This window comes from Manis pentadactyla, chromosome 8 (genome assembly GCF_030020395.1).
Source record: "Manis pentadactyla isolate mManPen7 chromosome 8, mManPen7.hap1, whole genome shotgun sequence".
Taxonomy (NCBI): Eukaryota; Metazoa; Chordata; class Mammalia; order Pholidota; family Manidae; genus Manis; species Manis pentadactyla.
In genome coordinates this window covers 114,215,835-114,243,362 of record NC_080026.1, presented here as the reverse complement: position 1 = coordinate 114,243,362, position 27,528 = coordinate 114,215,835, and the positions used below count along the sequence as shown (strand labels likewise).

General features: G+C 41.5%; 1 protein-coding gene across 7 annotated transcripts in view; it reads left to right on the top strand.

The window, feature by feature from the left end:
• STN1 (STN1 subunit of CST complex) overlaps positions 1 to 23,224 on the top strand; it is a 44,800-nt gene extending 21,576 nt beyond the window's left edge. For 6 of the 7 annotated variants that reach the window (XM_036898482.2, XM_057506281.1, XM_036898485.2 and 3 more), the window contains 3 exons: positions 12,404 to 12,526; positions 15,046 to 15,118; positions 20,401 to 23,224. In XM_036898482.2, coding sequence (XP_036754377.2) covers positions 12,404 to 12,526; positions 15,046 to 15,118; positions 20,401 to 20,558 — 354 coding nt within the window. In that variant the 3' untranslated portion in view covers positions 20,559 to 23,224. The remainder of the gene's footprint in view (positions 1 to 12,403; positions 12,527 to 15,045; positions 15,119 to 20,400) is intronic. The other variant, XM_057506282.1, reaches the window with a different exon arrangement.
• The last annotated feature ends 4,304 nt before the right edge of the window (positions 23,225 to 27,528 follow it).

Here is a 27,528-nt window from a genome sequence, read left to right as displayed (position 1 = left end):
TGGTTTTAATTTGCATTTCTCTGATGATTAGTGATGTGGAGCATCTTTTCATGTGTCTGTTGACCATCTGAATTTCTTTTTGGGAGAAGTGTCTGTTCAGATCCTCTGCCCATCTTTTAATTGGGTTATTTTCTTTTTGTTTGTATATTTTGGATGTCACCGCCTTATTGGATATGTAATTTATGAATATATTCTCCCATGCTGTAGGATGCCTTTTTGTTCTACTGATGGTGTCCTTTGCTGTACAGAAACTTTTTAGTTCGATATAGTCCCACTTGTTCATTTTAGCTTTTATTTCCCTTACCCAGGGAGATATGTTCATGAAGTTGTTAATGTTTATGTCAAAGAGAGTTTTGCCTATGTTTTCTTCTAAGAGTTTTATGGTTTCATGACTTACAGGTCTTTGATCCATTTCGAGTTCACTTTTGCGTATGGAGTTAGACAGTAATCTGGTTTCATTCTCTTACATGTAGCTGTCCAGTTTTGGCAACACCAGCTGTTGAAGAAGCTGTCATTTCCCCATTGTATATCCATGGCTCCTTTATCATGAATTAATTGACCATATATGCTTCGGTTAATATCTGGACTCTCTATTCTGTTCCACTGGTCTATGGGTCTGTTCTTGTGCTAGTACCAAATTGTCTTGATTGCTATGGCTTTATAGTAGAGTTTGAAGTTGGGAAGTGAGATTCCCCCCTGCTTTATTCTTCCTTCTCAGGATTGCTTTGGCTATTCGGGGTCTTTTGTGATTCCATATGAATTTTAGAACTATTTGTTCCAGTTCACTGAAGAATGCTGTCAGTATTTTGATAGGGATTGCATTGAATCTGTAGATTGCTTTAGGCAGGATGGCCATTTTGACAATATTAATTCTTCCTATCCAAGAGCACGGGATGTGTTTCCATTTATTGGTATCTTCTTTAATTTCTCTTAAGAGTGTCTTGTAGTTTTCAGGGTATAGGTCTTTCACTTCCTTGGTTAGATTTATTCCTAGGTATTTTATTCTTTTTGATGCAGTTGTGAATGGAATTGTTTTCCTGATTTCTCTCTCTGCTAGCTCATCGTTAGCGTATAGGAAAGCAACACATTTCTGTGTATTAATTTTGTATCCTACAACTTTGCTGAATTCAGATATTAGATCTAGTAGTTTTGGAGTGGAGTCTTTAGGGTTTTTTATGTACAATATCATGTCATCTGCAAACAGGGACAATTTAACTTCTTCCTTGCCAATCTGGATGCCTTTTATTTCTTTGTGTTGTCTGATTGCCATAGCTAGGACCTCCAGTACTATGTTAAATAGAAGTGGGGAAAGTGGGCATCCTTGTCTTGTTTCCGATCTTAAAGAAAAAGCCTTCAGCTTCTCACTGTTAAGTATGATGTTGGCTGTGGGTTTGTCATATATGGCCTTTATTATTTTGAGGTACTTGCCCTCTATACCCATTTCATTGAGAGTTTTTATCATGAATGGATATTGAATTTTGTCGAATGCTTTTTCAGCGTCTGTGGAGATGATCATGTGGTTTTTGTCCTTCTTTTTGTTGATGTGGTGGATGATGTTGATGGATTTTCGAATGTTGTACCATCCTTGCATCCCTGGGATGAATCCCACTTGGTCATGGTGTATGATCCTCTTGATGTATTTTTGAATTTGGTTTGCGAATATTTTGTTGAGTATTTTTACATCTATGTTCATCAGGGATATTGGTCTGTAGTTTTCCTTTTTTTGTGGTATCTTTGCCTGGTTTTGGTATTAGAGTGATGCTGGCTTCACAGAATGAGTCTGGCAGTATTCCCTCTCCTCTTCTGTTTTTTGGAAAACTTTATAAGGACAATGGGTGTTATGTTTTGTCTAAATGTCTGATAAAATTCAGCAGTGAATTGTTCTGGTCCAGGAATTTTGTTCTTGGGTAGTTTTTTGATTATCGATTCCATTACATTGTTGGTAATTGCTCTGTTTAGATTTTCTCTTTCTTTCTGGGTCAGTCTTGAAAGGTTGTATTTTTCTAGAAAATTGTCCATTTCTTCTAGGTTATCCAGTTTGTTAGCATATAGACTTTCATAGTATTCTCTAATAATTCTTTGTATTTCTGTACAGAAATAAATCGTACAAAGAAAACAAAAAGGCTCACAAATACATGGAGGCTTAACAACATGCTCCTAAATGTGGTGTCCGTAGTGATTTTTTCTTTCTCATTTCTGATTCTCTTTATATGTGTAGATTCTTTTTTTTTCTTAATAAGTCTGGCTAGGGCTTTATGTATTTTGTTATTTTTTCAAAGAACCAGCTCTTGATTTCATTGATTTTTTTCTATTGTTTTATTCTTCTCAATTTTATTTATTTCCTCTCTGATCTTTATTATGTTCCTCTGTCTGCTGACTTTGGGCCTCATTTGTTCTTCTTCTTCCAGTTTCAATAATTGTGACTTTAGACTATTCATTTGGGATTGTTCTTCCTTCTTTAAATAGGCCTGGATTGCTATGTACTTTCCTCTTAGAACTGCCTTCGCTGTGTCCCACAGAAGTTAGGGTGTTGTGCTGTCATTTTCATTTGTCTCCATATGTTGCTTGATCTCTGTTTTAATTTGGTCATTGATCCATTGATTATTTAGGAGCATGTTGTTAAGCCTCCATGTATTTGTGAGCCTTTTTGTTTTCTTTGTACAATTTATTTCTAGTTTTATACCTTTGTGATCTGACAAGTTGGTTGGTAGAATTTCAGTGTTTTTGAATTTACTGAGGCTCTTTTTGTGACCTCGTATGTGGTCTATTCTGGAGAATGTTGCATGTGCACTTGAGAAGAATGTGTATCCTGTTTCTTTTGGATGTAGAGTTCTATAGATGTCTATTAGGTCCATTTGTTCTAGTGTGTTGTTCAGTGCCTCTGTGTCCTTACTTATTTTCTGTCTGGTGGATCTGTCCTTTGGAATTAGTGCTGTGTTAAAGTCTCCTAAAATGAATGGATTGCATTCTATTTCTTCCTTTAGTTCTGTTAGTATTTGTTTCACATATATTGGTGCTCCTGTATTGGGTGCAAAGATATTTATAATGGTTATATCCTCTTGTTGGACTGACCCCTTTATCATTATGTAATGTCCTTCTTTCTCTCTTATTACTTTCTTTGTTTTGAAGTCTCTTTTGTCTGATATAAGTAATGCAACACCTGCTTTTTTCTCTCTATTGTTTGCATGAAATATCTTTTTCCATCCCTTCACTTTTAGTCCGTGTATATCTTTGGGTTTGAGGTGAGTCTCTTGTAGGCAGCCTATAGATGGGTCTTGCTTTTTTATCCATTCTATTACTCTGTGTCTTTTGATTGGTGTATTCAGTCCATTTACATTTAGGGTGATTATAGATAGATATGTACTTACGGCCATTGCAGGCTTTGGATTTGTGGTTACCAAAAGTTCCATGGCAGCTTGTTTACTATCTAATTGTAAAACTTAACTCACTTATTATGCTATTACAAACACAGTCTGATGATTCTGTATTTCTCTCCCTTCTTTTTCTTCCTCCTCCACTCTTTATATGTTAGGTGTTTTATTCTGTACTCTTTGTGTTTCCCTTAACTGATTTTGTGGATAGCTGATTTTATTTTACCTTTAGTTAGTATTTGGTTGGTCTACTTTCTTTGCTGTAGTTTCATTTTCTCTTGTGACAGCTATTTAGCCTTAGCCATACTTCCATCTAGAGCAGTCCCTTTAAAATACATTGTAGAGATGGTTTGTGGAAGGTAAATTCCCTCAACTTTTGCTTATCTGGGAATTGTTTAATCTCTCCTTCAAATTTAAATGATTATCTTGCTGGATACAGTATTCTTCGTTTGAGGCCCTTCTGTTTCATTGTGTTGAATATATCATGTCATTCCCTTCTGGCCTGTAAGGTTTCTGCTGCAAAGTCTGATGATAGCCTGATGAATTTTCCTTTGTAGGTGATCTTTTTTCTCTCTCTGGCTGGTTTTAGAACTCTTTACTTGTCTTTTACTTGTCTTTGATCTTTGCCATTTTAATTATTACATGTCTTGGTGTTGTCCTCCTTGGGTCTCTTGTGTTGGGAGATCTGTGGACTTCCATGGTCTGAGAGACTATTTCCTTCCCCAGATTGGGGAAATTTTCAGCAATTATTTCTTTTTCTTTTTTTTTTTTCCCTTAGGTGTCAGCTTTATTTAACTTTTATTGTTTTAAATTTTGGCATCATTAATCTACAATTACATGAAGATCATTACGTTTGCTAGGCTCCCCCCTTCACCAAGTCCCCCCCACATACCCTTTCACAGTCACTGTTCATCAGCATAGTAAAATGCTGTAAAATCACTACTCATCTTCTCTGTGTTGTACAGCCCTCCCTGTGCCCCACACACACTATACATGCTAATTGTAATGCCCCCTTTATTTTTCCCCTCCCTTGTCCCTTCCTTCCCACCCATCCTCCCCAGACCCTTTCTTTCCCTTCGGTAAATATTAGTCCATTCTTGGGTTCTGTGATTCTGCTGTTGTTTTGTTCCTTCAGTTTTCCTTTGTTCTTATACTCCACATATGAGTGAAATCATTTGGTACTTGTCTTTCTCCGCCTGGCTTATTTCACTGAGCATAATAAACTATAGCTCCATCCATGTTGATGCAAATGGTAGGATCTGTTTTTTTTCTTATAGATGAGTAATATTCCATTGTGTATATGTACCACATCTTCTTTATCCATTCATCTACTGATGGACATTTAGGTTGCTACCAATTCTTGGCTATTGTAAATAGTGCAGCGATAAACATAGGGGTGCATCTGTCTTTTTCAAACTGGAGTGCTGCATTCTTAGGGTAAATTCCTAGAAGTGGAATTACTGGGTCAAATGGTATTTCTATTTTGAGCATTCTGAGGAACCTCCATACTGCTTTCCACAATGGTTGAACTAGTTTACAATCCCACCAGCAGTGTAGGAGGGTTCCCCTTTCTCCACAACCTCGCCAACATTTGTTGTTGATTGTCTTTTCGATGATGGCGATCCTTAACTGGTGTGAGGTGATATCTCATTGTGGTTTTAATTTGCATTTCTCTGATGACAATTGATGTGGAGCATCTTTTCATGTGTCTGTTAGCCACCTGAATTTCTTCTTTAGAGAACTGTCTTTTCAGCTCCTCTGCCCATTTTTTAATTGGATTATTTGCTTTTTGTTTGTTTAGGTGTGTGAGCTCTTCATGTATTTTGGATGTCAGCCCTTTATCGGATCTGTCATTTATGAATATATTCTCCCATACTTTAGGATACCTTTTTGTTCTATTGATGGTGTCCTTTGCTGTACAGAAGCTTTTACCTTGATATAGTCCCACTTGTTCATTTCTGCTTTTGTTTCCCTTGCCTGGGGATCTTCATGAGTTCATGAAGAAGTCACTCATGTTTATGTCCATGAGATTTTTGCCTGTGTTTTCTTCCAAGAGTTTTATGGTTTCATTACTTACATTCAGGTCTTTGATCCATTTCAAATTTACTTTCGTGTATGGGGTTAGACAGTGATCCAGTTTCATTCTCTTACATGTAGCTGTCCAGTTTTGCCAGCACCATCTGTTGAAGAGACTGTCATTTCCGCATTGTGTGTCCATGGCCCATTTATCGAATATTAGTTGACCATATATGTTTGGGTTAATGTTTGGAGTCTCTATTCTGTTCCACTGGTCTGTGGCTCTGTTCTTGTGCCAATACCAAATTGTCTTGATTACTGTGGCTTTGTAGTAGAGCTTGAAGTTGGGGAGCGAGATCCCCCCACTTTATTCTTCCTTCTCAGGATTGCTTTTGCTATACGGGGTCTTTGGTGGTTCCATATGAATTTTTTAACTATTTGTTCCAGTTCATTGAAGAATGCTGTTGGTAATTTGATAGGGATTGCATGAAATCTGTATATTGCTTTGGGCAGGATGGCCATTTTGATGATATTAATTCTTCCTAGCCAAGAGCATGGGATGAGTTTCCATTTGTTAGTGTCCTCTTTAATTTCTCTTAAGAGTGTCTTGTAGTTTTCAGGGTATAGGTCTTTCACTTCCTTGGTTAGGTTTATTCCTAGGTATTTTATTCTTTTTGATGCTATTGTGAATGGAACTGTTTTCCTGATTTCTCTTTCTATTAGTTCATTGTTGGTGTATAGGAAAGCCAGAGATTTCTGTGTGTTAATTTTGTATCCTGCAACTTTGCTGAATTCTGATATTAGTTCTGGTAGTTTTAGAGTGTAGTGTTTAGGGTTTTTTATGTACAGTATCATGTCATCTGCACATAGTGACAGTTTGACTTCTTCTTTACCAATCTGGGTTCCTTGTATTTCTTTGTTTTGTCTGATTGCCATGGCTAGGACCTCCACTACTCTGTTGAATAACAGTGGGGAGAGTGGGCATCCCTGTCTAGTTCCCGATCTCAGAGGAAAAGCTTTCAGCCTCTCGCTGTTCAGTATGATGTTAGCTGTGGGTTTATCATATATGGCCTTTATTATGTTGAGGTACTTGCCCTCTCTACCCATTTTGTTGAGAGTTTTTATCATGAATGGATATTGAATTTTGTCAAATGCTTTTTCAGCATCTATGGAGATGATCATGTGGTTTTTGTTGATGTGGTGGATGATGTTGATGGATTTTCTAATGTTGTACCATCCTTGCATCCATGGGATTAATCCCACTTGGTCATGGTGTATGATCCTTTTGATGTATTTTTTAATTCAGTTTGCTAGTATTTTGTTGAGTATTTTCGCATCTGTGTTCATCAGGGATATTGATCTGTATTTTTCTTTTTTGGTGGGGTCTTTGCCTGGTTTTGGTATTAGGGTGATGTTAGCTTCATAGAATGAGTTTAGGAATATTCCCTCCTCTTCTATTTTTTGGAAAACTTTAAGGAGAATGGATATTATGTCTTCTCTGTATGTCTGATAAAATTCCGAAGTAAATCCATTTGGCGTGAGGGTTTTGTTCTTGGGTAGTTTTTTGATTACCACTTCAATTCATTGCTGGTAATTGGTCTGTTTTGATTTTCTGTTTCTTTCTGGGTCGGTCTTGGAAGGTTGTATTTTTCTCAGAAGTTGTCCGTTTCTCCTAGGTTTTCCAGCTTGTTAGCATATAGGTTTTCATAGTATTCTCTAATAATTCTTTGTATTTCTGTGGGGTCTGTCTTGATTTTTCCTTTCTCATTTGTGATTTTGTTGATGTGTATTGACTCTCTTTTTCTCTTAATAAGTCTGGCTAGAGGCTTATCTATTTTGTTTATTTTCTCAAAGAACCAGCTCTTGGTTTCATTGATTTTTTTCTATTGTTTTATTCTTCTCAATTTTATTTATTTCTTCTCTGATCTTCATTATGTCCCTCCGTCTGCTGACCTTATGCCTCAGTTGTTCTTCTTTTTCCAATTTCGTTAATTGTGACATTAGACTCTTCATTTGGGATTGTTCTTCCTTCTTTAAATATGCCTGGATTGTTATATACTTTCCTCTTAAGACTGCTTTTGCTGCGTCCCACAGAAGTTGGGGCTTTGTGTTGTTGTTGTCATTTGTTTCCATATATTGCTGTATCTCCATTTTGATTTGGTCGTTGATCCATTGATTATTTAGGAGCATGTTGCTAAGCCTCCATGTGTTTGTGGGCCTTTTTGCTTTCTTTGTACAATTTATTTCTAGTTTTATACCGTTGTGGTCTGAAAAGTTGGTTGGTAAGATTTCAATCTTTTGGAATTTACTGAGGCTCTTTTTGTGGCCTCGTATGTGGTCTATTCTGGAGAATGTTGCATGTGCACTTGAGAAGAATGTGTATCCTGTTTCTTTTGGATGTAGAGTTTTATAGATGTCTATTAGGTCCATCTGTTCTAGTGTGTTGTTCAGTGCCTCCGTGTCCTTACTTATTTTCTGTCTGGTGGATCTGTCCTTTGGGCTGAGTGGTGTGTTAAAGTCTCCCAAAATGAATGCATTGCATTCTATTTCCTCCTTTAATTCTGTTAGTATTTGTTTCACATATATTGGTGCTCCTGTATTGTGTGCGTAGATGTTTATAATGGTTATATCCTCTTGTTGGGCTGAGTCCTTTTTCATTATGTAGTGTCCTTCTTTATCTCTTGTTACTTTCTTTGTTTTGAAGTCTATTTTGTCTGAAACTAGTATTGCAACACCTGCTTTTTTCTCCCTGTTGTTTGCATGAAATATCTTTTTCCATCCCTTGACTTTTAATCTGTGCATGTCTTTGGGTTTGAGGTGAGTCTCTTGTAAGCAGCATATAGATGGGTCTTGCTTTTTTATCCATTCTATTATTCTGTATCTTTTGATTGGTGCATTGAGTCCATTTACATTTAGGGTGATTATTGAAATATATGTACTTATTACCATTGCAGGCTTTAGGTTCGTGGTTACCAAAGTTTCAAGGTTAGCTTCTTTACTACCTTACTGTCTAACTTAACTCACTTATTGAGCTATTATAAATGCAGCCTGCTGAGTATTTCTCTCCCTTTTTATTCCTCCTCCTCCATTCTTCATATGTTGTGTGTTTTGTTCTGTGCTGTTTTTAGGAGTGCTCCCATCTAGAGCAGTCCCTCTAAGATACCCTGTAGAGGTGGTTTGTGGGAGGCCAATTCCCTCAACTTTTGCTTGTCTGGGAATTGTTTAATCCCTCCTTCATATTTAAATGATAATCGTGCTGGATACAGTATCCTTGGTTCAAGGCCCTTCTGTTTCATTGCATTAAATACATCATGCCATTCTCTTCTGGCCTGTAAGGTTTCTGTTGAGAAGTCTGATGATAGTCTGATGGGCTTTCCTTTGTAGGAGACCTTTTTTTTCTCTCTGGCTGCCTTTAATACTCTGTCCTTGTCTTTGATCTTTGCCATTTTAATTATTATGTGTCTTTGGGTCCTTTCTGTTGGGAGTTCTGTGTACTTCCGTAGTCTGAGCAACTATTTCCTCCCCCAGTTTGGGGAAGTTCTCAGCAATTATTTCTGCAAAGGCACCTTCTATCCCTTTTTTCTCTCTCTTCTTCTTCTGGTACCCCTATAATGCGGATATGATTCCTTTTGGATTGGTCACACAGTTCTCTTAATATTGTTTCATTCCTGGAGATAGTTTTATCTCTCTCTGCATCAGCTTCTATGTGTTTCTGTTCTCTGGTTTCTATTCCATCAATGGCCTCTTGCATCTTATCCATTCTGCTTATAAATGCTTCCAGAGATTGTTTCACTTCTGTAATCTCCCTCCAGACATCATCCCTTAGCTCTTGTATATTTCTCTGCATCTCCATCAGCATGTTTATGATTTTTATTTTAAATTCTTTTTCAGGAAGACTGGTTATGTCTATCTCCTTCTCAGGTGTTGACTCTGTGATTTTTGTCTGTCTCAGATTCTGCCTTTTCATGGTGATAGAGATAGTTTGCGGAGCTGGGGCAAGTGACAGCTGGGAGAACGTCCCTTCTTGTTGGTTTGTGGCCTTCCTCTCCTGGGAGAACAGCGACCTCTAGTGGCTTGTGCTGGGCAGCTGCCCGCAGATGGGGCCTTTGATTCTTGCCCAGCCGCTATGGCTTTCAGCTCCGCAGTTGCTGTGGGCGTGGCCTGCCTCGGGCTGCTGCTATGATATGGCGGAGCTGCATTGGAGGGGAAACGGCTGGAAGGCTGTTTATCTCCGTGATGGGCCTCTGAGCCGCCCTGCTGCACAGGGTGTTAGGGTACCCAGAGTTCCCCAGGATTCCCAGCTGCTGTGCTAAGTGTTCTGGGACACTTCCGTCCAGTTGTGGGGTCCCTGTCCCTTTAAGACTTTCAAAAAGCACTCGCTTTTCTTAGTCCCCGGGGCACCGGCTGCAGGGACCCTCTCACAGGTCTTACTGTCCTGTTTCCCTAGTTTCCAGCACCCCACGCATGCACTGTGTGTCTGCGCTCTGGTGCGGATGGCTAGGGTTGGGTGTTCAGCAATCCTGGGCTCCCACTCCCTCCCCGCTCTGACTCCTCTCCTCCTGCCGGGAGCTGGGTTGAGGGGCGCTCAAGTCCCGCGGGGCCGCGGCTTGTATCTTACCCCCTTTGCTAGGCACTGGGTTCTCGCAGGTGTGGATGTAGTCTGTTGTCCTGTGTCTTCTGGTCTCTTTTAGGAAGAGTTGTATTTGTTGTATTTTCAAAAATATATGTGATTTTGGGAGGAGATTTCCGCTGCTCTACTCACGCCGCCGTCTTGGCTCCGCATCAATTATTTCTTCAAAGACACTTTCTATCCCTTTTTCTCTCTCTTCTTCTAGCACCTCAATTATGGGAATAATGTTCCATTTGGATTGGTCACGCAGTTCTCTTAATAGTCTTTAATTCCTAGAGATCCTTTTATCTCTCTCTCTCCCTCAACTCTGTATTCCTGTTCTCTGATTTCTATTCCATGAACAGTCTCTTCTACCTCATCCAGCCTGCTCTTAAATCCTTTCATTGTTTGTTTCATTTATGTTATCTCCCTCCTGAATTTATCCCTTAGCTCTTGAATGTTTCTCTGTAGCTCCATCAGCATGCTTATGACTTTTATTTTGAATTCTTTTTCAGGAAGATTGGTGATTTCAGTCTCACTGAGCCCTCTCTCTGGTGTTTGAGGAATTTGGGACTTAACAAGGTTCTTTTGCCTTTTCATGGCAATGAGAGTGGTCACCAGCAAGTGGCACGTGTGTCAGCTGGGAGAACAAAGTCCCTTCCTTCTTGCTGGTCCCCTCGCCTGTCTCCGCTGTCTGTGCCCATTAATCACACACAGTGAGCAGCCTCTGGGTTAATCCCCTAAGCTGCTGTGGGCAGGATGGCCTTTGAGATGGCTGAGGGCAATGACGGGGGTCACAGGTGAGCAGCATGTGTTCTGCTGCAAGAGCAAAGCCCCTTTGTGCCTCCCAGACTCTGTGCCGGTCTCTGCTGTCTGTGCCGGTCAACGACGTGCAGGAAGGGGCCTCTGAGTGTGCGCCAGTTAGCCATGTGCAGGGAGAAGCCTCTGTGCTAAGCTGTGTGGTTGCTGTTGGTGGGGCTGCTCCCTAGCTTTTCTGCAACAATGGTGGGTCAGCCAGTTTGCTTTCAGTACTGGTGGAGGCGGGGAGGAACAGCAGGCTGCGTATTGCTGCAAGGGGCTTCAGAGCTGCATTGCCACCCAGGAGGTTAGGGTGCCTGAATTTCCTTAAAAGTTCCTAGCCTGCTGAGCTGAGTGTGCCAGGATGATTTTGTCCACCTGTTAAACCCTTGTCCCTTTAAGACTTTTAAAGTACCCGCTTTTCTTTTGTCCCAGGGCATCCGGCTGTGGGAACCTGTTCGCAGTCTCAGTCTCAGACCTTGCTTTTCCACTCCTCCAGTATCCAGTGCGCCATGCTATGTGTGTCTGTGCTCCCGGGGCAGACCACCAGGGCTAGTTATTTAGCAGTGCTTTGCTTCCACTCCCTCCCCACTCTGATTCCCTTCCTCCCACTGGTGAGCTGGGATGAGGGGAATGCTTGGGTCTCACGGGGTCACGGCTTTGTATCCTACCCTTTTCCATGAGATGTTAGGCTCTTGCAGGTGTGTAGCCTGGCTTGTGTACTGTATCTACCAGTCACTCTTTTAGGAGTAGTTGTATTCACTGTATTTTCAAAATACATATGGTGTTGGGAGGAGATTTCTGCCACCCTACTTATGCTACCATCTTGAGAATCTCTGCCTTTCCTTTTAGTATATTGACAAATTTCTGTCAATTAAAAAAGGATCTGTACCTTTAAGGACAGTTGTTGTTCACTACTTCCTTTGTTTTAGGAATGAACTGAAAACCCCCAATGGAATTAAGAAACAGCCTCTGTAATGAGATATTTATTTCCATTCATTACACAAATAATTTTATTAATTACCCACCATATGCCAGGGAGGAGGTAGCTGAGATGAAATAAAGTCCTCAACTTAGTAATCACACAGTCTAGTTAATCATGGTGGTATATAGCTGAAGCCTGGCTTCCTTGGGAATAAAAATAGGTACCGTACTGAGGCAAATCTGTCTCGTAGAGGAGAGGATATTGGAAATTGAAATTCAGTATTGAAATTGAGGAGCTTGAAAGCTGACAGCCACAAAGGTCCCCTCCATGTGGCCTAGGACCCCTCCCCACCTTCAGCCCCATGAGTCCACCTTTGACAGGTCTCTGCACAGCTGCTTCCTCCACTTAAAATAAGGACACTGTTGAATACTTTCTACGTTCTGGAATCCACAACTTATTTCAATATGTGTAAAATTCTTTGAAGTCCTTAGGAGGAGGTTGTATGTAATCACAATTTTAATGAAATATATGAGCTAAGTGTAGACAGTGATTTAGTTGTCTATTTAAAAAAATCAAAGATTATCTTTTTCATTTTTCATTTCATAGGTTTAGGTTGTTTCTCTCAGATGCTATAAAATGGAACTTATGTCTTCTCTTCTATTTTTTTCTTTTTCCTCTTCCCAGGCAGATCTTAAGAATGACACCACTTCCAAGGCAATTCATAATATATTTAAGAATGCTATACAGCTGCTGCAGGATAAAGGACTTGTTTTCCAGAAAGATGGTGGTTTTGATAACCTATATTACGTAAGAGAACTGCAACTTAATTTTTTTCCTTTAGAACTTCAATTACAAATGGATTCATTACTTAAGAATACCTATTTACTGTTTAAATCAGTCATTAAGGAGGTACATCAGAGGGACAGTTGGCCCTTTCTCCAGGGTTCCATTTTTTAGCATCCTTTCTTCTAGGCATTTATTTGTGTTTTACAAAAGACACATATAAATACAAGCTTCTGTGGCTTTTTTGTTTTCCAAAAACATGTGATCAACCTTTAAATCAGGATTTCTCAACCTTAACACTATTTCAGTTATATGATTCTGTGTTTGGGTGGCTGTCCTTCACACTGTTAACAGTCTCCCTGGCCTTCACTGACTAGATGCTAGTGGCAGCCCCTCAATTGTGACAGAGTCCCAGGACATTGCCAAGTGTCCCCTGGGGCAGTTGAGAACCACTTTTAAATAATGCCCACAGCTTTTTTGGGTACCAGAATAGCACATCACCAGCATCTTTCCATGTTGGTACTTAAAAATCTACCTTAAGTCTTTTTGATGTCTGCATGGGGTTCCATATTATGGGTAATTGCCATATGTTTTTTTTAACAACTTCTTTCTGATGGACATTGATGTTGTGGCTAACTTTTGTTCTCAGAAATAGTGTCACTATAGCTATTTTTGAACACCAGTCTTTGTGACCTTAAGTGTTTCTGTAAGATTAACTCTTTTTTAAAAGAGGAGCTGCTGGAGCAAAGGGCATGTACCTTTAAGCTTTTGGTTGACACAGTCTGATTGGCCTCCCACAGGCTGTAGCAGTTGACACTCCCACCAGGAGTACAAGTGCTCGCTTGCAGCATACTTGCAAAAGCAAAGGTCCACCCCTCACTTCCTGTCTTTAATATAGAGGCCAGCTGAAATCAGGCTTCCTTATGGCCAGTGATGCCAATAGGGTAAATGCGGCTTCAGTTAAGAGTGATTCTCCTGGAGATGCATCAAAACTCTGAGGATCCCGGAAGCCTCATTCTTTGCAGACATGATTCCTGAAAGGAAGCTCTCCTCAAGGGGACATTTTCTTCATGTTGATTTACTCTAGTAATTCCCCATTTTGGAGAATTTTTTTAAAGTAGGAGATGTTTTAAATACTATTTGAGTAACTTTTGAAAAGGGCATTCCAATCTGTGTGAAGGTGAATGCAGTCTATCTGCCCTCCCCCACTTCCCCCTACACACACACATAGCAAGTCCTGGTGGGAGTTTGTTGCCTCTTGTGTGTTGGAGAAGCTCATGCTGGGTGGTCCACCTTAACACAGCTCTTCCCACCTCGCATTCCCCTGAGAGGCTGTGGAGTCAGCCTCCTGTGAATGTGGAAGGCAGCTCTTCCTGAGGAGCAGCAGCCCTGGGCAGCAGGCCAGGGTCGAGGTGTGGCAGGGCTGGGGCACTTCCGCCTGTGAATCAGTGTGAGCTGGAATGGGGTGATCAAGCAGAAATAGAACAGCTCTCCTTTCCTCTGCGAACCACTCGCCTTCTCTGACTTCACTGCTCTCCTTCCACCTCAGCATCTGGCCTGGGAGATTTCAGTTTTTCTGGGGCCTCGCCTCAGGGAAGTTGCTATCATTGCAGTGTAAATACTTGTATTTGTAGAGTGCTTTCTGGCCTCCACAGTTCTCACCCACCTGCCTTATTTAATCTTCCCCATAACCTGGTGGTGGAGGGCAGGCAGGTGTCACCCATGTGCCCCTTCTGTAAATCTGGTCCCCCTGGAGGTCTGATCAGACAGGCGTTCTGGAGACGTGTGTTGGTTTGCATGCTGTTTCTTCCTCTTTTCCTCTTTCCCTTCCTTTCTTGCACTTTTCCCCTTACTTCCTGCCTCCTTCCCTCCTTCTTTCACTCTCTCTCTCCTCTTTCTTCTTTTTTGATGTTAGATTGACTATTGAACATGAAGGTGAGACCCATTTGGTTGCTGCTTCGCTCTTACCTGAGCTGGTTGAGAAAGGAGCAAGGTTCTGTTTGCCTTTGAGAACAGAAGGCGTTTTCAAAGGATAGGCATGCATAGGCTGGATTTACTCTCTTGCTAGCATTTCCTTATGGTGTTTTTGTCATTTGTTTTTCTTTGTGCTTAAAGGGGTGAAACCTAGTGAGACACAAGACAGGGCAGAGGAAGAAGTCCTGGGGTGGAGAACGGAGGCTGATCACCGGTGCCCCTCTCAAAAACACTACAATAAATAAAAGACATTTTATAAATGTGTTTTGAATGTTTAAGAAGCAAGTTGCTCTTTAGAAGTATGGAATTCCAGTTTCTCTTTACATCGTGGCTCCATGAGCCAGCTCCCCAGGGGGTGGGCCACTGCCAGCCACAGGGAAGTAAGAGCTGCTCCGGGACAGAGCGGTTTTGACAGTTGCCAAGTACAGAAAACAACATTTGTATAGGCATGGTAATTGTTATGAAATCTTTAGAAACTATCCTAAATACTAATTTGGGAGCCTGGATGACACAGTTGCTATGTTAAGGCCATGTCCAAGCTTTCTTGCCAAACTGCTTTTCCTGTTCAGGTAACCAGAGAAGACAAAGAACTGCACAGAAAGATCCACCGAATCATTCAGGAAGATTGCCAGAAGCCAAATCGTAAGTGCTCTGGTGTGCTTATGGTGCCCTGGTGACTGGAAGGGGGCAGGGGACATTCCCTCAGAGAGCACTGGATGGCAAGTCAGAGGACCTGGGCTTGCCCCAGTAATGACTTGGAAACACGACTGTTCAAGACACCTGCTGTCTCTGGGCCTTGGGCTCCTCTTCTCTGAAGTGAGCATTAGGCTGGCACAGTTGTTCTGACCTTGGCTGCACATAACTTAACCTCAGAGCTCTTTTGAACATATGGTGCTCAGGTCCCACCCCTGGGGAGTCTGAATCATTCAGGGTCTGGGACAAGGGCTAGACAGGTGAGTTCCTCAGGTGATTCTGATACAGTGAGGTGAACCACCACGCTAGGACTTTTTTATGTCCTTCTAGTTCTCTTGTTCTATTTGTGTTATTTCTTGTTCCTCTCTTGCCCCTTGTCTTTGAACCCAAACCTGATGTTTCTCTCTCTTCTAACATCAAGCCCTTTGGTGTTAGGAGGACCAGTTCTAGACATTACAGTTTATTAGCAGTGTAATTCAGTGGTTACTCTTTAGAAGTATGGAATTCCAGTTTCTCTTTTCATCGTGGCCGCACATGGTGTTGGAGCCTGATAATTTGCATAAGAAATGTTTAGAAAATACTTGGTCTGAGTGGAGTTAGGTCAGCCCCTAGTGGCTAGAAACTCAAGCTGTAGCTAGTCTAACAACAGTTATTACCATTTTCACACTAACTAGAAAAAGAAAGCATCAGTCCTGTCTTTAAATCCCATGTAAACTGACTTTCAAACTTAAAGGTGACTTTCAAAGTCTGCCTTTTGCAAACAGGCTAATAACAAATACAGTATTAGTGACTGTATTGCCTATGCTGTTCTTCTCATCCATGTGACTTACTTTTAAAACTGCAAGTTTGCACCTCTTAATCTCTCTCACCTGTTTTACACATCCTCCTTCCTCTCCCCTCTAGAAGCTGCCAGTTTGTTCTCTGCGTTTATGGATCTGTTTCTTGTTTTGTTTTTTATATTCCATATGTAAGTGAAATCATCCAGTATTTCTTTCTCTAACTTGTTTCACTGCCCTCTAGGTCCGTCAGTGTTGGAGACAGCAAGATTTCATTCTTCTTTATACTACTTTACAAGTATATTTCATTGTATATATGTCTGTGTACTATGTGTATATATGTAGTATGTCTTCTTTATTCACTGATCTATTGATGGACACTTAGGTTTGCCTCCATATCTTGGTTGTTGTAAATAATGTTGCAGTGAACACAGGGGTACATCTATCTTTATAAGCCAGTGCTTTTGTTTCTTTGGTTAATTACCACCAGAAGTAGAATTGCTGAATCATATGGTGTTTCTATTTCTAATTTTTTGAATAACCTCTGTACTGTTTCCTATAGTAGCTGCACCAAGTTATATTCCAACCAATAGTGCATGACGGTTCCCTTTTTTCCACATCTTCACCAATACTTGTTATTTCTTATCTTTGTAACAATAGCTCTCCAGATAGGTGTGAGGTGATACCTCATTGTGGCTTTGATTTACATTTCCCTAATGATTAGTGATGTGGAGCATCTTTTAGTGTGTCTATTGGCCATCTATATGTGTTTGGAAAAATGCCTGTTCTGTTCTTCTGCCCATTTTTTAATCCGATTGTTTGATTTTTTTGGTGTTGAGGTATATGAGTTCTTTGTATATTTTGACTATTAACTCCTTATCAGATGTATCATTTGCAGATATATTCTCCCACTCAATGGTTGCCTTTTCACTTTGTTGATGGTGTCCTTCACCATGCAAAATTTGATAAAGTCCCAATTTGTTTTTGCTTTTGTTGCCTTTGCCTAAGGAGACAGATCCTCCTTCCTCTCTCCCCTCTAGCAGCTGCCAGTTTGTTCTCTGCATTTATGGATCTGTTTCTTGTTTTGTTTAATTGTTTTGTTTTCTATATTCCATATGTAAGTGAAATCAAAAGTATTGCTGAGACTGATGTTCAAGAGGTTACTGCCTGTGTTTTCTTTTAGGAGTTTTACAGTTTCGGTTTTTACGTTTAGGTCTTTAATCCAATTTAAGTTATTTTTGTGTATGGTGTAAATAAGTGGTGGTCCAGTTTCATTCTTTTGCCCAGTAGCTGTCCAGTTTTCCCAACATCATTTATTGAAGAAACTGTCTTTTCCCCTATATTTTGCCTCCTTTGTCATAGATTAATTAACCATTTATTCATGGGTTTATTTCTAGGCTCTGTTCTGTTCCATTGATCTATGTATTTGTTTTTGTGCCAGTACCATGTTTTGGTTACTGTAGCTTAGTTATGGAGTTTGAAATCTACATATATGAGGGGGTGATACCTCAGCTTTGTTCTTTTTCAATATAGCTTTGGCTATTTGGGATCTTCTGTGGTTCTGTACAAATTTTAGGGCTATTTTTTCTAGTTCAATGAAAACTGTTGTTGATGTTTTGATAGAGATTGCATTGAATCTATAGATTGCTTTGGGTAGTATGGGCATTTAACAAAATTTTTCCAATTCATGAGCATGGTATATCTTCCCATTTATTTGTGTCATCTTCCATTTCTTTCATCAATGTCCTACAGTTTTCAGAGTACAGGTCTTTTACCTTGATGGTTAAATTTAGTCATAGGTATTTTATTCTTTTTGATGCAATGGTAAATGAGATTGTTTTCTTAATTTCTCTCTCTGGTTGTTGTTATTAGTGTATAGAAATACAACAGTTGCCTGTATATTGATTTTGTGTCCTGTAACTACTGAATTCATTTATAAGTGCTAATAGTTTTTGGGGGGAGTCTTTAGGGTTTTCTATATAATCTCATGTCATCTGCAAATAGTGACAATTTAATTTCTTCCTTACCAGTTTGGATATCTTTTCTTTTTCTTATCTGATTGCTGTGGCTAGAACTTCCAGTACTGTATCGAGCAAAAGTTGTGCCACAGTTTCTTTATATGCAAAGTGGGGGTTGCATATAGGTTATAATGCAACTACATGATGGGTTGTTATGAAAATTAAATAAATTGGTGCTTTATTAAACTGTTTGGAAAATTGTGGAGTAGGAAGCACCAGGAATCTGTCTCTGCTCTTGGACAACAATTGCATTTATGTGATATAACTATTTTGGAACTCTGAAGTCTACTGGAGGCTTGTAATTTCCAGGGGAAGGCTTGGACAGTAAGTTGGAGTTGATTTCAGTCAATTTTCAGCTCTTAGTAGCAGCTACCCATCCCTTAGTTACCTCCAGCCACTTGGCAGGCAACAATGCACATGTCCCTGGAGTAGCTTACACAGTTTGTGGGAGTCAGGGTGGGAAAAAGTAACCAGTCCTTCAAATATCAGGAATTTGTGCTCTGCTTACTGATTGCTACTGCTGATCTCAGAGATGCAGACAAAGGTGGGTAGCCTCCTCCCATTGTCGGAAACGACTTTCTGGGGATTTAAAGTGACTTTACATCTCTGGAACAACTGAAGTGACTTTCTGGGTTCTTGAGCTCTGAACCTGAGTATCCAGGCCTTACAGAAATGAAGATGAAAAGCCAAGTGGTGCTGAAATTCCTGGTGCTGCCTCTGCTCTGGTTGGAGTCTTTGTCTACCCTCTGTCATCAACCCTTCATGGGAAGAGTTGAAGCTCTTTCAAAGGACTAGATTTTGTTCGTCGCCCTAGGTTATGGGTATGACAATAAGAGCTGTAAGGATTACCCATGTGAGAAGCACCTTCCACAGATCTCCTTTCATCCACACAATCACCGGTGAACTAGGTGATAATTGTCTCCCCATCTTACATGTGAGGAACCGGACTGAGACATGAACCACTTCGGTTCAGTCCTGGAGCCCAGATTTGAGTTGAGGTCTGTGGAGTTCCAGAGTCATTTGCCTTTCCCTCCTTGCTCCTCCTTGCTCCTCCTTGCTTGGCATGACACATGTAGTAGGCATTCAGGAAGTCTTTATAGAACAAATGTTGCAGAAACATCCTGGGAATGTGTGGACTAGTAGGAATGACAAATTTCCAACAGTAATCACACTTAGGAGGAATAATGAGTTGACAGAGCCACTAGAGGTCAGAATTTACCAAGTCTTTCATTAGCCCAGGAATGCTGCCTGTGATAGTCTTTGATGCTTAGAACTGGACAGGACCCCAGAGGTGACCACACACCTTCCCCAAACCCTCCCCATGGGTGAGAAAACAGGCTTGGAGATGCTATGACTTGCCCAAGGCCATGAAGGTGCACTGACTCTCAGCACCACAATGCCTCTTTCAACACCTTCCTGCAGCCTAATGCATTTTATCATGTGAAAACATGTAGTAACTCTGTGGACCAGCTTGTGAGCCAGGTGCTGGGTATAAGCCTGGCCATTCATGGGCTTTAAGTGAAAACTGGCAGTGTTTATTTTTAGTGATGAGGGTTGACTTTAATTCAGAGTTACAGACACATTTTACATCATGACCCCAAAATTATATAATTATAATGCATAATTATTTATATAGATAAAGTTTCACAAAATAATATCCTCACTATAATGCAGTACATTCTGTAGTTTCCTATTCTAGTTTGTCATAGTCTGTTTGGTAAGAAAAAGAATGCCAATCACAACCCACTAAATAGATTTCATGGTCTACTAATAGTCACAACTTCAGTGTGCATACTACTACTCTAAATTACCAATTCCAACTAGGAAAGAAGTACTGATCCTGAACTTTTTCACTGTATACCAAATGGTCTTAGTTTTGGGTAAAAGGTAAGAGGGTATTTCTAGTTACTTTTTGGAAGCCAGGCAGAGAGAAATGAGAACAGGCCAAAGGTAGGAATCCTTTCTTCACCATGGCAGTCCTATCAGTGAGGACTTTGGGCAAGAATATGGGGGCTGCTGTAAACTGGCACTGCTGTCAATCTTGAGGACCCCCACCTGGAAGTTCAGCACTGAATACATGCACTTAGACATGTAATTACACTAGAGCACTAAAAATTATCCAGCACTAAGAATCTATTGGGTTATGGATATAAAATTACTGGAAATCCATGAAAGTTGAAGGCCTGAGTTCCTGAGCTGTGGGACCATGTCACTATGGTGAAATAAGGGTCCTGAGAATGGGTTTTTTTTGTTTTGTTTTTGCTGATAACCCAAACTGGTACATCTCCAGTTTTAATGTACATAGGAATCATCTGGGAATCTTGTTAAAATGCAGGTTCTGATTCAGGGGGTGTGGAGAAGGGCTTCCATTTATTTAGAGGGAGCAGAGGAGGCTGACAGGTGTGTCCAAGCTTAGCCAGCTGCCTTTTTCCTGCAGATGTGGAGAAGGGCTGCCACTTCCTGCACATCTTGGCCTGTGCACGCCTGAGTCTCAGCCCCAGCCTGAGTGAAACTGTGCTGCAGCAGGTTCTGGATGTCCTGGAGGACCAGAGTGACATCGTCAGCACTATGGAGCACTACTACATAGCTTTCTGAGCAGAGGCCAGCACATGGCACAGGGCTGAGCCGGGCCGAGGAGGAGAAAGACCAGGGGATGGTCATTCCCAGGCTCTGATTTTAAGCATCATGTGGAAGCTTATAGGTTTGGAGGCAGTTAGCTCTTCATGAACTATGCAGTATGGCCATTTGAGGAATGGAATTTGGCAGAAGTGCTGTAGTCTGCCTTCTACCGGCTGTGTCCTTGGGATAAAATAATTCTTTTTTCAGCCACAACATGCAAGAAAACTCTCCTTGTTGACTTCCTGACTGGAGTGGATAACGCTGTTGGAGCAGAAGGGGAAGAAACAGTATCAGTGGCTAAATCAGTGCGTGTATGTGTGTTTTGAGGCTCTGTCATGGTAAAGGGACATCACATGGTAAAGCCCAGGTACGGCGGGAACTGAAGAGCACACAGCCAGATCACACATCTAAAACTTTTTAAAAGTTCAGACGATCAGGTGCATTCTTGGGGGTCTCTCGTAAGGGTTAAGAATCCAGTGTAGGGGACTAGGTCTCCCAGATGGGTATTGCTGACCTCTGATTTCTGAGGGTCAAGCACCAATAGTGGGTCTTGAGTCCTGCATTGAATTCTGTTTACAGACCTACCTGAGATGGGAGTAAGTGGATCCAAGGCATGAATCTGTCATTTTCCTTATGAATCAAAAGATGCCTCAGTACATTTCCCTGCACTTGAAGACAGATGTGACTAAATACATTGTCCCTTAGTGCCCTGGAGTTCCCAGAGGCTGTCAGCCAGTTGCCTGGCGGCTGTAGATGTTATTTTCAGGGTTACCATTGAATATACAGGACATCCTGACACCATCCAGACAGACTCTGTATGTGCCCAGACAGGTGATGGAGTCATGCTTTTGCTCAGAATCACAAGGTAAGGGGAAAAAAATCTGAGGTATGTAGTAGGCTTGTTCTAACAGCAAAATGACAAATCCAGCCAGCAAAAATAAAGTGTGGAGAAAGATTTGGAGTTAATTACAGTCATTTCACAAAAGGCACATCTGCCTTCATCTGCTAATTTTTAGACAATTGAATAAGCTCTCAGTGGCTCTGCTTGAAAGCCTACAGGCCTAGAGAGTTGTTCTGCTCTGCGTGGAAATGGATTGGTTTTCACGCTCAGAAGTCAGCTGCAGCTCCATATATCAGGCTTCCTGTCATGGGCTCTTCTGACTTGACGCAAACCTCTGCCCTGGATCTGACAGTGATTACCCAGATGGCTGCCCTGTATCCTCCCTGTCTTCAGAAGGGTCCCTATAGAATTGGGTATACCTGGAATGACATCCCAGCAGTTCTTCCTTGAGGTCAGCAGCTCTTCCATCTTGAATAGATCTTGGATTATTGGGGCTGTCCAGGAAGAAGTCTTGACTCAGAACATGAAAAGGGCATATCCTTCACACAGCAAACCAGCTTATAGGGTTTATACCAAGTAAATGATCACACAGGTGTGAAAGGGTGAATACAGAATACACAGATGCCAACTGCCATACAATTCCAAATTCTATAATTGGGGGAAATATTTATGGTGAAAAATTAACTGGATAAAACTAGGGACAGCTTCTGGACAAGCGCACATTAACACCATGCTCACAAATACATTTGAGAAATGCTGTATAAATATATACATCAAACAGATTATTGGAACCACCAAAGTGATACACTTGTTACCTCTGAAAGGTGAGAGATCAGATGCTTTTAACTACATGCCTATACTTGGATGTTATTACAGTTAGCAAGTGTCATTTCTACAAAAATCATCAAGCTGTTTTTCACTCCCCACCCCATGCTCACATAATCTGAATTAAGAATAAGATGGACCTTATATCCCCAGCAGCATAAGAACTCTGAGAAGATGAAGGAAGCTCTTGGAAACTTCTTTGGGGCTAACCACAGTTGGGTCACAGGTCATATCGACGAGCCACCAAGAGCTTCTTCCCCTGAAGTGGAGGGAGACTGAGCAACACTCCAGCTCCCTTGGTGTGCACCCATTTCTGGAAGCATGAACACTGCATGTAGTATGAAGGCGAGAAGACAAATAGTGCTTCTGTCTGGTCAAGGATTTGTTTAAAGATACTTGATTATCCCCATCTGGTAAGCTACCAGTGCTTCTCATCCTTTAAAGACACCTCTTTGTAATTATTTCTCCCTCTGATAGTGTGCCAAGACACTGGTCGAGAGAAAGCCAAATGAAAAGAATCTATTCAGGGCTGAGGAACCCAAGACTGGGTGCCAGGTATTGAAACCAAGCAAACTTGTAATTTTCCACTGGAGGAAACATCCAGACTTACCAGTGTGGTTTCTGCTCTAAAAGTGGCCTTTACAGCAGTTGTCCCAAAGAAGCATCTTAGTGTTTCCTCACCAAGTTACATAAAGCATATGGGCAGATGCAGGAAGACCATGATAAGGTTTGCTGGAGAACACAGCAGCAGCCACTGGAAAGTGAATCTCCAAAGACATCTTTCAGCTTTTAGTACATACAACCTCATTCTTTAAAAGAATTTTAATGACAAAAAGTACAAAGTGGGGAAATGGTCTACCACTTCCAGATATTCTGTATTTTTTTAGATCATATATATGTTATTAGAACAATAACATGTTAATATTTTGTCTGTGCTTCTAGAAAAAAATACGTCAGCATTTATATGCATCCATATAATACTATTACGTTGGAGAGGTTTTTTTCTACTTTAGCATGCAAGATTGACCACATTTTTAAAGATAGTTACGTAATTCCATTGTGTGGCTGCCCCTTATTGTATTTAACCAGACCCCTATTGAGAAACATTGAATTGGTTTCCAGTCTGTTGCTATTGTAACCAGTCTTCAGGGAACTTCCTTGTACATTTTTCTCTTCTTGGCATACATCTGCAAGTATCTTTGTATGGTCAGTTTTTAACAGTACCACTGCCAGAAGAAAGGGCATGAGCATTTAAAAATTTGAATAGACATGGACAAGTTACCCATTGAAAAGACAGATCCATTTTTATATACCTGTCAATAATTCATGAGTCTACTAGTTTGCTCACAAACTCACCCACAGTTTGTATCATCAATAGTTTTAATTGCTGTTCATCTGATAGGTAAAAACAATTTCTGGTTTTTGTTCACATTTGTATTTCTTTAGGTGTGAATCATATTGAGCATCTTTAAGACAGATGTAGTCCTGCCCTGGAATTGCCCATTACTTCCAGCCGTGACTGAGGACAGCCTGGGTCATATGTTCTGCAGTTGAATCAGTCCAGATGCCAGCTGCTAAGGTCCTAGTTAATTCACAGCCAGAATTAAAATCCCAAAGAACTCAAATCTCAGGGTTCCCACTGGGCTACTGCAAGTGCTTGGGCACATGTCTGCCCAAATATAGTGTATAACAAATAATACACTAAGGCAGTGATCTTTTTAAAACCAATCACTGTATTATTGTTTAGACCTCTCGTAGACCAGATGCCATTCGCTGTGGTCAGTGACTTTGTCCCCAGTTGGATTAATGTGAAAAACTAAGGTTGTTTTTAAGTGCTAATTAAGTGGAAAAGATAGTTTTAGTAATACAAATGGTTGTAGTGCTACTTCCACTTTAATCAGCATAGCCTGGTCATAATGAGGTGACACTTGCATTTTTGTCATTGCATGGGTTTGGTACAGTTAATTGAGGCACTGGGCAGCAACCCTTTTGATAATCTTGGCTAGAAATTGCTTCCTCAAGGAGAAGGGTTTTCTGTTGTTGTTCTGAGGATAATCAGTGAATGAAGGAAATAAAGCAGGGGTGAAGACAGTATCCTTCCATTTTTTAGCTCTACTTTAGAGCAGTGGTGGTGTTTGTTGCACAGGCTGTGATGTGTGGCACAGTAAACTTGTGATAAGTACTGACTTTTGTGATGGAAACTTGTGAATGATTAGTTTATTCCAATATAAATTAGGTGGCAGGATAATATACTGAGCTATTAGCTTGGAGGTTTGTTTTCCTGCATTTTATTTATTCTTTCTGAGCTGGAAACCAGCTGTGCATCAGGGAGGTTTGGTTTGAAAGCCAAGCACTGAGGTGGTTTGTGCAGACAGCCTGGCTTATGTTTTCTGAAAGCCTGCAGCCTGGTAAGGATGGGACATCAGTGGACTCCAGGCACTGCAGACCAGTGTGCTCCCTACAGTGCCTGCTGCTGGTAGCACGCTGGCAGAACTTATGTGGCGAGGCTGTGCCGTGTTTCTCAGAGGCTTAAAGCCTCAGCCTAGGATTCTAGCTTCCCCAGGGTTCTTGAGCTTGGAATGTAAGCTGCCACAAGTCTTCTTGTGTCTCTCCAGAAGACATTTGGGGTTTATTAGCAGGCTTGGTCTTTGGGGGAGAATAGACTCCTTCCTGTTATCCCGGCCTACAAGCCTCCTGGATTCTCATGCATCCTCAGGAAAGGGGAGAGCCTGCCCCCCCTCCCCCACTACCACCTGTATTCTTTTCCTGACAGCCCAGAGGATGAAGTCTGCAAGCCCAAGGTAACTTGAAATAAAGAGAAAAAGGAGTATGACAGGTTTTGCCCACCCAAGTTTTGGGAGTAAGATTCATATCTTACTACACCACAGTTAGAATAAATTCAAGGTGATTCTTAGAATGAGATCATGTTCCCACCCACTTATACTCTGCAATGGTCTCTTGAGTGGGAGAGAAAGGGACAACATCATAGTGCAGTTCCAGGGAACTTGCTTGTGACCCTTCCACAGAAGCATGCTGCCTGCAGAAACCACCTGTCCTGTGTCAATGCAGAGACAATTAGAAATCACCTCCTCAGAGGACAGGGGAGAGAAATGAGGTAATCCGAGGTTGTTACATTTCCTCAGTGGGGTCCACCTTATCATGAACTGAAAAATTTACCCTGCCCTGCAACCACCAGAGGTGACCTGGACGTCCACCCAAGCAAGTGAGCAAATAGAACCTAACTTAGGGAAGAGCCCCAAACTATCTGAGCAGTGAGTCTCTCAACATGAAGAAGCTTGAAAAGGCCTTACTCATTCCAACAGCCGGCCCAGCCCAACCCAGCCCAGCCCAGCGCCTCAGGAAGAGTCAGCAAGTTGCCTGTGCTTGTGGTTTCTGTCCCGTCCTGGCTTGCCTTGACCTGGTGGAGGGTAAGAAATGGGAATGCCACTCCTGGGAGTGACAGCTGGCTTTGGAATTCTCATGTCGGCAGTCCGTGGGGGCCGGCCGTCAGCATAAGCAGGCACCCCATGAGGGCGAGCCGGGGAACAGGAAGTGATCTGCTGTTTCTGTCCATTTGTGGTAGACCCGGGTAACTAGCATAAGTAGGAGGTAGGCACATTCTGAACCCACAGCCAGCTGAGTTCTGGGTGTGTTTCCACAGGGCTGGAGACTTAACTAGACTTGACTAACTGTAACTTCATGTTCCCCCGAGGTTGTCCACATGACAGGTCACCTGGGAATCTGATTGGCGCAGCAATAGGCATAGAGCGGTTCTTAATAAGTGTTTCAGTGGATGGACAGTGTACTTACTGAGTGTCACCTGTGCAAGGTGTTGTGCCCGGTATAGAAGGGGACGCCAAGACAAAGCGGCACCACTGTCTTCACAGAACTGTCAGTCAAGTGGATCGTAAGCACATGTCCACGTGATTTGTAAGCTGTGGATGCAAACGTGTCCTTGTTTGACCCTCACCCAGAGTTTTAAAATTTTATGCCAACATAAAAAAATTGGCTACCATCTGTATAAAAAAATAGTATGTGTGTGTGAGTGTACGTGAGTGTGTGTGTATGTATGTATATATGTCTGAAAGGCCACAGAAGAAACGGTAAATGGGTGACCTCAGGGAAGTGGGGGCCAAGAGTGGGTGGGAGACTTGATGCAATGTTTTGTCATTTTTTAAATGTGTAAAATGTAATAACTAAAAATAAACAAAAAAAGGGATGGGGGAATTCACATAAAAATCCAAGTTTCTGGCTTTTCTTGATAACTCAGAATTCTGGCAGTACTGGGAACTTTCAGTCTGGAAATAGTGTGGGTGGATGGGGGGAGGGACAGCATTAAAGGATTTTAAGCTGAGAACTGGCATCAGTTGTACATTTTGGCAGAAGTAGAGGAGCATTTCATGAGGGCAAGCTCAAGGGCAGGTAGACCGGAGAAACATGTCAGCTGCAGTACTCTGAGGAAGGGTCTGAACTGGGACAATATTCTGGAGACAGATGTCAGGCACTGATGAGATAGAACTGAGGTAAGTGACAAATTTAGGGGTGAAAAAGTGGAAAAGGCCAGGACAACTCCCAGGTTCTGTAAGACAGACTACTGAGTTTTAAACTAATGGAAGGGGCAAGGGATTCAGGAGATCTGTGGCCTTCTGAACTGGAGCTAGCAAAAATGCTGAAGGAGTGCATCTCCGGAAATGCAAGGAAAGGCCCATGTGGGAAATGCACTCTTGGGGATAATTAGCTCCTCTCCCCTACTCCAAGCATCAGTAGTATCTCCCTGATTTACCAGGAAAAAAAGGCCTCTGGAGAACACATCATGGGAGAACCAGAATTTCAGACAGAAACATAATGCTTGTGGCTTAAAAGGCAGAGAAAGCACCAACTGAGAGGTAGTTGAAACCATATTCCTTTAGGGAATGGATTTTCTTGGATCTGTGTGCATTCTTTACAGCTTTATTAGTCACGGCTGAAGCCCTTTTTGGGTCACAAAGCTGCCAGCAGGGTGCTGTTCCTAGGAGGATTACCTTGAGCAACAAGCTGCAAACAGCAACCCCGCACGTCAACAAGCCAGGCCTCCCTAGCAACATCGCCACCCAAAGGGAGGGGCGGGGGCCTTAGCCCTGAGATTGGAGGTGGCCTGTAAATGAACCAGCCTGGCACTTCTAGAATTCTCTTTTGCCTTGAGTTTTAACTTAGCAGTTTGGGGCATTTTACAAAGGATAGAAATATGAAGTGAGTTTTTACTGCCCTTGCACCAACATCCACAGCCATTTTTTATGACAT